This window comes from Telopea speciosissima, chromosome 2 (assembly GCF_018873765.1).
Source record: "Telopea speciosissima isolate NSW1024214 ecotype Mountain lineage chromosome 2, Tspe_v1, whole genome shotgun sequence".
Taxonomy (NCBI): Eukaryota; Viridiplantae; Streptophyta; class Magnoliopsida; order Proteales; family Proteaceae; genus Telopea; species Telopea speciosissima.
Genome location: NC_057917.1, coordinates 6,769,275 through 6,783,769, shown reverse-complemented (window position 1 = coordinate 6,783,769; position 14,495 = coordinate 6,769,275). Strand labels below are relative to the sequence as shown.

Here is a 14,495-nt window from a genome sequence, read left to right as displayed (position 1 = left end):
TGATCTTTGATAATATATTGTTAGATTACTGTCTTTAAAAATAAAATAAAAAGGACTCGAAGAGGTGTGGTGAGCAGAGAAGAAGTTCGGAGATGTTGGAACTGAGGCTTGTGCAGGGAAGTCTGTTTAAGAAGGCGCTGGAAGCGATCAAGGACCTGGTGACCAATGCTAACTTCGACCATGGAACTAAATTTCGCGAAATTTAGCCACATTTCGGAAATTTCGTGAGGACGGAGACGAGATGTATATGCGAAATGAAAAAGTACCAAATTTCGTAGCATTTCGGTATATTTCGTGGCATTTCGGTATAAATCGATATATCGATGAAATAAGGCACATGACCACTAAAAGTCACGTGACCTGGGCCAAATAAAACTTTATTTCACAGGTCTCGGTCGATATATCGACCGAGACCTCCACAGCTCTGATTTTTTCTTCTTCTTTCCTCATTTCTTCTCTTCTCTTTGGTTTTCTAGCACTCTCCAAGCATTGTTCTTTATAGTTTTCGATGCATTATCGCCGGAAACACGTCGGAGCTTCATCCAAGCACATCCTCCAAGCATTTTTCATTATTTAAGATAATTTTTTTTTCTCTAAAACTAATTTTTTTGAAAATAGTATGTTCAACACATGTTGTATGGTGATGATATTAATATATGTTAGACACCGGAGGCCGATCTACAACCTCACGGTGTTGAAATTTTTTTCCCATATGTATTTTTTTTTTTTATTTTCTGGTTTTAAAAATTGATTTTCCTTCAACTAAAATAGGAAAAAATTAGGGATAATATCACTTAGATGGGGATGAATTAAATATATGCTAAACACCAATGCCCGATCTACGGCTTCACTGTGCCGAACTTATTTTTCTGCCCATAAATATTTATTTTAATTTTCAGAAATTAAGAAAAATATTTAAAAATTAAAAATTAAAAATTAAGGAAAAATATGAGTTTTAGGTTTGAAAAATAATGAAAAAATATGAAAGTAATTTCTACATGTTTTGAAATGCATTAGATATATATTATGTTTAATAATTTTCGGTTTTATTGTGTTAGGTCAACATTTATATTAAAATTATATATATATAATTGTTTTTAATTATGAGAAAAATATAAGGGTTAGGGGAAAAATATTAAATAGCTATACAAGTGTTTTAGTATTCTAAAAGTCTCAATTGAAGTGCTTCTACATTAAGTTTTTAATTATTTGTTTTACTTACATTGCAGTAAACAAGTATTATTATGGCGGATCATGAAAGACAACGTACGAAGGGTGAGCAAAAGGTAGGAGAAAGTAGTCAACAGAGGGGATAGAGGGAGCAAAGAGAACAGAGAGAACAAAAGAGACCAGTCAACCAGCATAGGGGTGACATTGCATGGTTACATGGCACTCCAATTGATGGGGATAAGAGAAAATCCCAATGTAACTATTGTCACATGCAGTTTTTGGGAGGTGGGTCTAGTAGACTTAAACAACATCTAACTGGAGGATCTAAAGATGTTGTAGGTTGCCATATGGTACCTGTGCAAGTAGCTAGGGAGATTGGTGAGAGTTTACGGGGAAAGAAGAAGAGGAAGGCTGACAAGCAGAGAATAAGAGAACTTGAGGATACAGTGAGGAGTTCAATGTGAGGAGGAAGATAATACCATGATGATGATGAGGAGGATGAGGAGGACATTGCAGTACCTGATGATATACAAATAGCAGAGGAGGCTAGGGATTTTCCACGGACTGTTTCAAGGAATAGAGTTAGTTTTCAAGATGATCAGCAGAGACAGAGAGTAGGGGGTAGTGGAGGAGCTGGCACATCTGGAGGTTCTAAATCCTTCAATCCTTTTAAAAAATCACAAAGTGTGAGGGCAGCCCCAATACCTCTATCAGTACCAGTACCACCATCAGCATCAGATCCTAAACTACATAGGAAGAAAGGAAGCAGTCAACCAAGAATCAAAGGAGCATGGAAGGGGATGAAGGGGTTAGTTAAAGAATCAATAGCTAAGTGGATGCTATACCATACCATCCCAGCAAACACTGCACAAGGCCCCCATTATGATACCATGATAGATACAATTGCAGAGGCTGGCCCAGGATTCAAGGGCCCCACCCCATATGAGGTAATGAATGTTTATCTACCTCAACAAAAGTCTGAGATTGATGAGTACATTAGGGAGATGAGGAGTATGTGGGAGACATATGGGGTGACCGTAATGGCAGATGGATGGACTGGGCCTACAAGAAAGTCCATCATCAATTTTATGGTTTATTGTGATGGGAGAACAATTTTCCTCAAATCTGTGGATGCATCCAAAGAGATAAAGGATGCGAAATACATTTACAGATTGTTAAAGAAAGTAGTTGAAAAAGATGTGGGAATTGAGAACGTTGTCCAGATTGTAACGAACAACGAAAGCAACTTTAAGCTGGCCAGTGAGAAGATGATGAACAACAGTAAGTACCGGCTCTTCTGGACTCCTTGTGCAACCCATTGCACTGATTTAATGCTAAAGGATATGGGAAAGTTAAAGTTGGTAAAGACTGTGGTTGAAAATGCAAGACAAGTCACCAACTTTGTATACAACCACTCTTATGCACTCAATATATTGAGGGAAAATGTGGGGGTGACTTGGTTAGGCCTGGCATCATAAGATTTGTCACCAACTACATTGCCCTAAAAAGCATTGAGACAAAAAAGGCCGGGCTGAGAAGTATGTTTGCTTCTGAGGAGTAGTTTGGATGGAAGGGTTCCAATACTGCAAGTGAGAGGGAAGCACAAGCAACCATGTCATCTGAGGACTTCTGGACAAAACTAAGTAAAGTGGTGAAAGTTTTGGAGCCAGTAGTTAAAGTTCTACATATTGCTGACTCTGCTCTCAAGGGCCCAACCATGTCAGTCCTATATGCTGCAATGGACTTGATGAAAAATAGTGTCTACAAAGTGGCTCCTCGCAGTAGCAAGCACTTCTTGGATATCATCAATGCTCGCTGGGAGAATCAACTTATGCATCCACTGCATAAGGCTGGTGAGTAAATTTGTTTTATGTAACTAATTCATAGTATTACTATTTACTAATTACCTATGCATTTGACAATATCTCATTTCTATATGTCAAATTTCAGCATACTACTTGAACCGCAAGTATCAATATAATAATAGGCTTGAGTTGGAAACTCAACTTTTTGATACTGTGAAACAAGTAGTGAAAAAGTTGGAGCCAGATGGTCAACTACAAGCTATTTGCAACAATGAGGTGAGTCTTAGAATTCGTTTGGAAACTCAACTTATTGATGCTGTGAAACAAGTAGTGAAGAAGTACTTACTAATTTTCCACATGGGTGTAGATGAAGATATTTAGAGATGCATTGGGAAGTTTTGGAACTGATATTGCAATACAAGGCAGAGCACGCGGTGATGCTGGTAATTCTTTTAAGTTTTAAATTACATATGTATTGAAAATTGAAAGTTGAAACAACTTTTGACACTGTCTTTTTTTGTTGTAAACTTGTAATGCAGCTGAATGGTGGGTGTTGTATGGGGAATCGGCTGAGAATTTAAGAAGAATAGCAATCAAAGTCCTTGCCCAAACATGTTCCACATCTGGCTGTGAGAGGAACTGGAGTACCTTTGCGCTCATCCATTCCAACAGGCGCAACAGATTGGGGTCTGAACGTCTATCTGACATGGTGTATGTGCACTACAACTTGAGGCTGGAACTGTAACACATACGCATGGGACATGAGGGACAGAGGAGCACTATTGACCTCACAGACATCTTTCAAGTTGACTCAGACGATGAGGACCCTATTGTGGATTGGGTGAGGGATAGAGGTGAGCCAGTGTTGGATCAGGAGGGAGGTAGGCCCGACCCGTGATAGCTTTCGAGATTGGTGCTGATGTGGATGATTACATGGCTGACGAGGGTCAGATACATGCACGGTAAGCCTCACCCATACCATTCCAGCCCACTGGTGGCAATGCTGCTGATGATGATGACTGGTCTAGGTCCTCAGATGATGATGATGGTGGTGATGGTGATGGTGATGATGGTGATGGTGATGGTGGTGGTGGTGGTGGTGGTGGTGGTGGTGAAGATTTTGATGGAATGCGAGAGCGTTATGTGGTAGGTGAGGATACGGCGCTTGTAGAGCCAGTCCGATTCATTGGAGAGACAATTTGATCATGCCACACAGAATACGGACCATGGTGCACGTGACCCCGCACCCCCACCCTCAAAACCCCCCATACAACCATACTGCAGGAAGCGTAGGGGTCGACAAACACAGTTATAAGCTGATTATATGGACATTGATGACTTATCTAGCTCTATTGGCGGTTTGAGTATGGGTGATAGGGAGGGAGGATGCCCCATCTTTTGACGCACATACCACTCCATTATCATCGGATTATAGTGCATCACAACCTCACGGTCACGGTGGATATGGATATGGATCATATGGGCAGTTCAGTGGCGTAGGGGACTATGACTACCAGTCCCAATCCCAGGGGCATACGGGATCATCTTTTGTAGATGACATCTTTGCATACCCTAGCTACCAACCTCACCAGCCATACATGCAGCCAGTGCGAACGCCGCTTCTGCCGACATCATATCATACTGGATCATCTTCTTCACAGACTGGATCGATTGGTAGCCCTAGCCCATATCCTAGGATAGGTTACCTACAGTATGTTGATGACTCCATTTACATGACACTTGTGGATGACTACACTCGTTTCTTCTCCGAAACTATACCGTGGTCCACATATGTGTCACACCCCGGTCCGGTCAAAAAGGGCCAAGTGTGACTGGATGTCTCAGACACCCAGAGAATCCCACCAGGATCGCAAATGCAGTGTTCTATTCGCAGTTTCATCCATAATTATCAGAATTAAAATTTGCAGCGGAAGCAATAATAGAGCAATAAACAATAAATAAGGAAAGACTAATGATAGTATTATATTCAAAAGAAGATTGTTTGTACATCAGTTACATTGGTACCCAAAAAGAGATAGGATAAGCTCAAAAACCAACAAGTTAGTAACTATAGCTATACAAAAGTGTTATAAACCAAACAGGAAGGAGAGTAGCCTGTCAAAGCCGGACGCTCAGTGAGAATGCGCAATATCGCAGAGCACGCAAGATCGTGTTCAATAAGGACAAGAGTATCAACTCCAAAGAACAGAAAAGCATCCCGAGAAGGAGCAATCCCCACGTAACCAAAGAACGGTAACAGCAGTAGAGTATCATCCGAAAAAGAAGGACGCTCCATCAAGGCAGCTCTCAACCGAGCCCAGTAGGGGGGGGAAACATGCATACACAAGAACTCATGATGCATGTCTTAACTAGTATGCTCCTAGCACAATTACTAAGTCTCATGAGGTATAAATACTACTACTAGTGGTAGATGCTAACCTCGGTCCCGGAACTAACCCTTCGGTCACCTGAGTGAAACCATTCTACCACGGTGAGGACCCGCCAGTTCCGGAACTAACACATCGGACCCCGACAGACCCCCAAATGACCAACCCTGCCTGTTTATTCCCACAGTGGAATTAGGGACCCGCTAACATGGGACAGAAGATGGCATCCCGGAACTAACACATCGGTCTCGCCACGGTCTCCAACACCTTTCCCCTCGCTGGTAAGGGGCGTAGATCGGGTAATGAATATCAACCTAGCCCAGTCACGCTAAACATGATGAGGCAAGCATGATCCGAGTTATAAATTACCGATTTCATCATCATAAATTCAAGTCATATAAATAATCAATGCAAATGCAATGCAGTATGTCTTTGTGCAACCTATTTTACATGCAGTCTAATGCATTAAATAAAAGCTAGAAAACTACATGCTCCAGGTATAAAGGTGATGATGCATGAGCATGGCATTCAGCATAAAGTTGAAATTAACGTGATAAACACGCAGGAAATTAAGGTCGAATCCCCTTACCTGGATCGAAGTCTAATTCAACTAGGTAATTCTCCAATAGGTCAAGAAAGCACACAAGGATAGCAGAGAATCGGACCCTAATATCATAACAACACAATATATATTAGGTCTAGTTTGAAGTCGACAATTCCCAACATAATAGGGCGAGAAGGCACCAAAAGGACCACGGATGCGGACTCCAACAGGCCGGTCCAACCGCCTACGGGACTCCGCAACTCCATCCGGAGCTGTGTCAATTTGGGGTTTTTGCTATTTTTAGCGCATCCTTACATGCACGTGGCCCAATTTGATGTTTTAACATCATTTCAAGGTGGGTCAACCTATCCAGGGTTCAAATTTCATGATTACATAAGTAATTTAGAAATTTCTTCAATCAAACCTAAATTAATTAGGTTAGGGTTTATGGTTTAGTCACTAGACATAAAACCTAGGCTGAATAGAGGTACAACCATGGAATTCCAGGCATATTTGAGTCCAATTACAACAGGACAGCAAGCAATTACTCAAGGTCCATGTCAATTGAGCTCAAACTTAGAGCTTTAATGGCAGAGTTTCTATTTCAGGTATCCTTGGACTGAATTCCAGCAATTGAAGAGGAGAAGAAGAGAGGAATAACAAGAGTTTCTCAAGGCTTACCTGTATTTGTTAGAGACAGCCTTGTAATGGAGATCTTAGTCCACAGTCGGATGTGGGAGCCAAAACCTTAAGAGCAGCCCCAAGTTCTTCCTATTTCTCTTCTCTTTTCCACTTTCTTTCTTTCTTTCTTAAGCTGGAACGAAATTTAGGTTTCTCTCTAACTTGTGAATAGTGAATGGTTTAAGAGAAGTTTGTATATATATGTTTCATTTAACCACTAAGGGGTAAGATGGTCTTTTAGTTATAAATTATTTCTAAAACTAATTCTCTTGTATTTATTACCTTATTTCAGGTACAGAATGATATCATGCGACATCAAGGGTGATCCGGGCACGGGTAAATGTCCGGGACAGTGTTCTCCACTGGGAAAGTGGGTCCCACAGGGTAAATTTACGTAGACACCCCCTCTAATCCTAATCGATCATACAAAACACTTATATAAATATAAATAAATTATACTTACAATAATTTTAGTTGAGGGAGAGCCTTTGCATGGCCTCCAGAGAGCAGATACGGCACAAGTAACTCCAGTGCGGGGTTTCACGGGGGTCCTCTGACTCCAACAGAGCAAGCTGATAAAAATCCTTGGAGTCCTCCATAGGAGTGTCGAGAGATTCGTCTGTATCCTCGACCGATATAGTCCATAGCATCGATGCTACCATAAACTGAGAGCTGGAACCTGAAATCACACAAGTTCCAAAAGTTTAAATTTATTCGGAAATTTGACCGGGTTTCACAATATGTCCTTCAAACAGAGAACAATGGACGTCGACTCCAGCGGGCCATGAGTGGGGTTGATTCAGGAAGGCACAGCAACTATTATTAGCACTTGTAACTTGTAAGTTGTGATTTCACTGATTTGTGATTTGTGAACTTGTGAGTTGTGAGTTTGTGACTTTGACACTCTGTGTATTGCCTATTAATTGACTATTGAGCATTTGAGCTATTGAGTATTGAGTTATTGACTATTATGGAGTTTATGAGAATATGATTTATGAATTATGTCTTATGAGTTTTAATTAGTTTATTTAAATTTCTTTTGTCTTTAACTGCCTAATCAATGTATATTTAACTATTTATTCATTAGGGTCGGCGACCGTATACTATCAATCAAGGGTGCAAGCCCAAAACACCACTTTGAGTTCATTTTTTTACAATTTTATGGTTTAAATGTGTTTATTTAGCTTAAATAAGGGTGTCCATGAAGTATCAGGCCTAGATATGGCCAAAAACCCACCGAGATGGACCCCCGAAATATTGCAGAAAAAATGCAATATTTTGGCAAAATTTCGTCAAATTTTGGATATTTCGGGTATCTCGGTAGGCCCAAGATACCGATATATCGCCAGATATAGTACCTTGACTTCAACTGCTCGGTCACCGGCCCAGGCCATGGATTCCAGCCACGTTGCTCTAGTAGCTCTCCTCCTGAGATTTGAGGGCTTCAACCACTACCGTTGCGATTGGAATCTGTCCATGGGGATGAACCTTAACAACATGTCCAAGATGCTCAAGTGTGCCGGAAACGAAGATATCGTCACTCTTAAGGCCGATGATGGCAGCGACACTGTTACTTTCATGTTCAAAAGCCTAAATCAAGATAAGATTGCAGGTTTTGAGAATGAAGCTAATGGGCATAGACAGTGAGCATCTTGGAATCCCCGAAGCAGAGTACCAAGCCATTGTCCGTATGCCTTCTTCTGAGTTCGTCATAGGTCATAGGTCATCGGTGATGGCCTCAGCAGATCGCCACAGCAGGAACCTGAGGCAGTTCGTCAGTGTTGGGCTTGAAGATGGTCTAAGGAAGGGGATGTGAAGTTTGGGCTACCCTATGGGCAAATTGGTAAGCTCACAACCCATTAAGGGTATATTAGTCATTTTAACGGCCAACACGTCAGCAACTAACAAAAATGCTCTAACGGAGTGGGGGCTGAATGTAACAAATACCCTAAACTCAGGGGGTCGAGGTGTATATTTTGAAAACACAGGGGGTCGCACTGTATTTAGTATACACCTCAGGGGGTGGCAGTGTAATTTTCCCTTTATCAAAATATTTATTGGCAGTAACTCAATGATGCTTTGGATGTCACTACTCACATGCAACCCCGGCCCAATTTTTATTTTTTTTTCCTCATACAGGCTGAACTATCATGTTTGATAAAATTCATTCACTATTGAAACATGACGGCTATGCAGCAGATACCATAAATATTATCCATCCTGAAGGTCAAGTGTATAATGAAAAAGCAGTTAACAAGATATAAGCATGATAAGGTAGGAGACATAACATCCCCACCCCCTAACTCTCCCCCCAAAAAAATATCAGGCATTTTACATTCAAACCCCACAATGAAAACATGTTGGAGCAACAACAGAGAAAGATCAGAACCATACACTTGATTGGGCAGTCTATGGAATCTCACAACTACAAGATACAGTACCACTGAAATCAGCTCACCTCTAAAGTTGCAATAGCTGTTTTCTCAGATGTCGTTGTATGACCTTCAATTGAGGACACCTGGGATGCTCTAATTCCATCAATTTTTTGCTGCAGACTAGAGGCTTCAGCATCAATCCTGTGACCAGAAAGTGGATCTCAACAACAACAAGCGGAACAAACTAACTGATCAAAAAGAAACGCAGGGAATAGGAGCAAGAGAGATAAACCATACTACTTTCTGCAATTAAATCATAAAATAAACCAGGCATCTGACAGGAAATTCATACACCAATTCGCTGGAAGATAGCCAAAGCATGTATCTAAAAAGCAATATGAACTGAATCCAACAAAGACAGAAGCTTGCACTTTATATTGACACTGAAAATTTTGTGGACTTGATGAAGGTCATACCAAAGACCATTAGAAACTCATCTTTCAATAAGGGAAAGCTGTACTTGTACACGTAAGGTTATTTTATCCGCGACATTGATTTATATTACAGCTGAGGAGTCAAGTGCCTATGCTTGATCTCATTTTTTCTTACCATTATCTCTTTTCATCTACATTTCTCTTTCTTTAGCCATACTTTTATTATTACTTATCAGTATGCTCATGTTACACTTAAGCTGGTAAAAAGCAGGTCTGAACCTGCAACCACACTCTAAATCCCTCTGCTTTTATTTCTTCCTTTCATTCCTGTGCCTGTGTTCAACTTTCACATATACAGTTCCACTCTTCTGCACATTCCCAACAATACACATTCTTTTCCCTCAGTACATGCAGCAACCAGTTCAGATGTCTGAAACTACACTGACATACATTGTGCTGAGCAACCTTGAAAAAATCGGATGCAAAACGAAAAAGACATGGTGATATTGGGTGTGGGTACGTGTCTCAGTTCATGTGAAATTAGTTTCTGGCTATTCGTATTTCATAGAGAACTATAGAATGCTGGGAATTAATGACAACTTGCAAGTGCATCTGGTTATGTGATATTGCTGCATGAGAGTACGTGGAGACGCTAGAATGACTACTGCATGATAAATAACAGCAAATTCAGTTCTATTTCCCCTAGTGGTAGAGATATGTTAGTCTTGGGCCATTTGTGTGAAAGTTCTATAGCATTTAATTATTTGGGCTACATTTGTTAAACTGGGGAGGTTTATTGGTGTTAGAGTATAGTTAGAACTTTTAACTGCTGATCCTCCAGATATGACAGCAACAGAGTCTTATGAATGGTTGAAAGATAATTACATTTTTCATGACAGATCTAAACATTTATCAACCTGATGCTTCAGAGGAAGCAGTTAGAAGAATTTCAGGCCTCTCTACTTAAGCCTGGTTTAAGGCTTGAAACAAGTTTTCTACAACCAAAAAAAAAAAAAATGTATAAACAGTAGTAAACCTGATTTAAGGCTTGAAACTAGCTTTCTACAAAATCTGAGGGGTGGGCACGAGGACAGGTTAGAATAATTTCAGCTCTCCCTCTCCCTCTCCCTCTCCCTCCCCTTCCCCCTCCCCCTCTCATATGAGGGGTGGGCACTTGGGCAGGTTTACTCAAACTCTGGACCTAACCTGGAAAAAACACCGAGGTTCAGCTGAATGTTTTTAACCTCAGTTGGGCTTGACCTGAAAAAAATAAAATCCGTGGGGTTGGGTTAAGGCCTTAGTAACCTGAGCCCAAGCCTAAGGAAAACCTAAGCCTTTCATACATGAATATACAAGTATCCGTCAAATATATGACATACATGTGTTATATTCTAGATCCTATATATGTCAATGGAGATAGAGGTTTATTAATTTAAATTTATTATTTTGTAAGAAAATGATAAATTACTTTTGTTTTAAGGTTTATGTGAGGGACGATGATGTTCGCATACATATACACAGGCCTCTTGTATTGCAATACTCTAGAATATGTTTTATTGAAATGGAGAAACCCGCCCGAGCCTAGCCCAAGCCCAACCCGACCTGAGAAACCGGAGCACAGCTGTGGGCTTAAGTAATTTTGATTGAGTTGGGCATAGGAGCAACAATCTCATTCCCAAGATTGTGTTGAGCTCGAGCTGCGCTTAGCCTTGGCTTCCTATACTTTAGGGTGGCTTGGGCCACCACCCTTTCCAGCCCGCCCAACAGCCACCCCTGACAAAACAAATAATTGACTTGGAAAGTTAACATACAGTAATAGTTTAAACCTGAAAAACCCAAAATAAGGAGAATCAAATTTGACAACATTGAAGCTTTCATAATAATAAAAAAAATCCAAAGCAGAAAGTTCTACGAAGAAATAAGCAATCAAATTCAATTGTGCTCCACTAGATTTGTCACACCACATGATATTTTGCAAATAGAAAGGAAAAATAAAGGAATATAATTTGCATTATGTAGAAATTTGTATACAACAATAAAAGATAAAAAGAAAATTCTTCCTTCACCACCTTGCAAGATCAGCATTAATTTTCAACCCTGAAATTGCACCCTGTGCAAATTGGAGCAATTCTTCGCGTTTTACCTGAAGAGAAGTACATTAACTGTTAACAAATGGAAGACCTTCCATTCCCCCAAACATTATAATAAAAACTGATTTCAGCCTATGAGTGCTTCAACAAAGCATCGAGTGCAAGCTTGGCTACAAGCCTATGCTGACTAAAAATATCGCTGAAGTAAAAAAAAATTTTTAAAAAAAAAAACCTCTAAAGGTAATTCAAATAGAAGGAAAAGGTCCAAAAGCATTTTTGTCAATGCTAGAATTCACGCAACCACAAGGGGATACAGGCAAAACCTGTAAACCCTAGCTCTTCAACTAGTGGAGCAAGCTTAGATGTATACTTTATACTGATGGCCTCAAACCCAATCCCCCCCCCCTAGCTCATATTTCTGTTCAGGCCCACTTTTCTCCTCTACCCAAACTACTACTGAAAACCAAGATATCCAAAGCTGCAATAACTATATAAGACTAAAACTAATGAGTCACACTATGAAACTTTGGGAGGAGGCTATTGAAGCTCATTTGAGAAGGGAGACTCATATCTCAATGAACCAAGTTGGCTTTACGTAAGGTAGATCCACGACAGAAGCTATCTACTTATTGAGGAGGCTCATGGAAAGTATAGAGATAGCAAGAAAGATCTCCATATGGTCTTTATTGGCCTGGAAAAAGCCTATGACTGAGTCCCAAGAGATTTAATCTGGCGTGTTCAAATGAAGAGAGGGGTGTCGAGTAAATACGTGGATGTAATTAAAGATATGTATGACGGCATGGTGACTAGTGTGAGATCTGTGGGAGGACAGGGCAAGAAATTCCCAATTACGATTGAGTTACATTAACGATCAGCCCTAAGCGGCTAAGCCCTTATCTATTTGCATTTATCATGGATGACCTAACCAAGAGCATTCAAGACGAGGTCCCATAGTGTATGCTCTTCGCTGAAGATATCGTTTTGGTGGATGAGACAAAAGAAGGGATTAACGCTAAGTTAGAGATGTTAAGATATGATATCATGGGGCCCTCGGCCCTCCTATGTCAATCACGGTAGAAGGAGTCCTTCTATCGTGGAAAATTTAGTTTCCTTTTAGGTTCCTTTTCTGTTTTAGGAAGTTTACTTTCTATTTCTCTAGGAGACTTTCTATTTTATTTCTTTCCTATTCTAATTAGGAAAGTGCTGGCTGTAATCTTTCTCCTTTTTATTATAAATAAGATCTGGGAGAGAAGAGCAGGTATCGGCTGTGAGCTCTCTCCACAGCTTCTCTTCTTCTCTTCTCGCCCCCTTCGTTTCCTTCTCTCTCCCTGCTGCTGGTTTTCATATTCTGATGTTGTAACATGGTATCAGAGCATTAAAACCAGCAGCTCCTCTCTCCTTCGACCTTGCTTTCTTGGTGATCCTCACACAGCCTTGCTTTTTCTGGCGGCAGCAGCCTATGCTGCATATTCTCAGCCCTAGTTATTAATGATATGATGTAAACTAGGGCTGCATACTACTTCTACTACCTCTTCCTATTGACCCATGAAGAGATATTGAGAAAAAATTTGAGTTCCTGCTACTATGGTGCTTGCGGCTCCTCTGTGCTTGGGTGTTTCTTCATCAACAAGTCATTAGCTCTACTCCACTGTCCATCGCATGATGTGGATGGAATTTTCAGAGGTCATACACTTCTACTAGTACTTCACTCGACCAAGAGTTGGAAGTTTTCTACTGGTCGGATTTTCTGCTGCAACTGTTTGCTTTCTACACCTGGCGGATGCTCTGTTTTCTGGAGTTTGTGTTTGTAACTCTCATCTGCCATTAAAGGCTGATCAAGCCTGCTGATCAGAGTAAGGATTTTCTTTGGAGATCTATTTACTTCATCTACAGCAAATGGTTAAGGTGTTCTACTACAGTTTTACTCTACATATTTTTGGTGTTCTCTACTGTTACTACTCTGCTCGATTGCTAGTGTTTCCTGCTGTAATTCTGCCCTGCCTGCATTTTTTTTTTTTTTTTTTGGGTGCTTTCTCCTACTACTGTTCTGCACAAGCTGCTACTTCTGCCTCTCCTTGGTTTTTCACTTGGGTCACTTTATTTGTGGTTCTACTATTCACTGATATGGCTGATCCAAAAACTACTGTGGACAATGTCCATATTCAGATTACCAGTATTAAGCTGAATGGTGTTTCCAATTATATGTTGTGGTTACAAGCTGTACTTGTTTATATCCATGCCAAGGGGAAAATGAAGTATCTTATGGATGATCTCCGCATTGTTGATCCTAAAGATCCCGCCTCTTTCACTACTCATGATGATTGGATGAGTGAAAATTGTATACTTAAAATCTGGTTATGGAATAGTATTGAGCCCTCTATTGCTGCCAATGTTATGTTCCACAAGACCAATAAGGGAGAATGAAATGACTTAAAGGAAAGTTTCTCTCAGGAGAAAAATATTTCTCGTACCTATGAGTTATATGAAAAGCTGTTCAGCTTCTCTCAAGGGGATAAATCTCTCAATGAATATTTCAGCAGCTACAAGGGAATCATTGAGGAACTTCAAGTCCATCAACCATGCACTACTGACTTGGAGCAGCTGAAACTCCAACGGGCAGAATTTCATGTTGCAAAATTTCTTGCCGGTCTACATCCTGATTATCAATCGGTTAAGAGTCACCTTCTTGCGAGTGAGAAAGTTTCATCATTAAATGAAACCTTTTCCCGAGCAGCGCACGTCTACATCTACCAAGGCTGATTCCTCTCCAAAGGAAAGTTCTGCATTTATTGCTGGTCGGGGACGAGGTTCTTCCTTTCCTAGTCGTGGCTGAGGGCAAGGAAGAGGCTGTGGTACTGGTGGACATGGTGGACAGCAAATTGATAAGTCTAATCGTTTTTGCACCCATTGTGGCAGGCAGAATCATACGGTTGATACTTGTTGGGCTAAGCATGGCAAGCCTCGGTGGGCCAATGAGTTGGCCAATACTGTTACGGTCGACCACACATT

At 40.6% G+C, this 14,495-nt stretch overlaps 2 protein-coding genes across 2 annotated transcripts in view; one reads left to right on the top strand and one right to left on the bottom strand.

Annotated features, from left to right (window-relative positions):
* LOC122651568 overlaps window positions 1-14,495 on the bottom strand; it is a 117,154-nt gene that overhangs the window by 74,816 nt on the left and 27,843 nt on the right. The window contains exons 6-7 of the mRNA XM_043845005.1: window positions 11,466-11,539; window positions 9,046-9,163 (exon numbers count right to left, since the gene is read on the bottom strand). Coding sequence (XP_043700940.1) covers window positions 9,046-9,163; window positions 11,466-11,539 — 192 coding nt within the window. The remainder of the gene's footprint in view (window positions 1-9,045; window positions 9,164-11,465; window positions 11,540-14,495) is intronic.
* On the top strand, window positions 93-8,284 carry LOC122651569 (proliferating cell nuclear antigen-like). The gene is made up of 2 exons (XM_043845006.1): window positions 93-179; window positions 7,950-8,284. Exons 1-2 carry the CDS (start codon window positions 93-95, stop codon window positions 8,232-8,234), a joined length of 372 nt encoding a protein of 123 aa, XP_043700941.1. The 3' UTR covers window positions 8,235-8,284.

Coding starts and splice junctions, on each gene's coding strand:
- LOC122651569 (XM_043845006.1), top strand. CDS start 93: ATGTTGGAACTGAGGCTTGTGCAGGGAAGTCTGTTTAAGAAGGCGCTG. Junction 180..7,949: donor TGACCAATGCTAACTTCGAC/CATGGAACTAAA, acceptor TATAGTACCTTG/ACTTCAACTGCTCGGTCACC.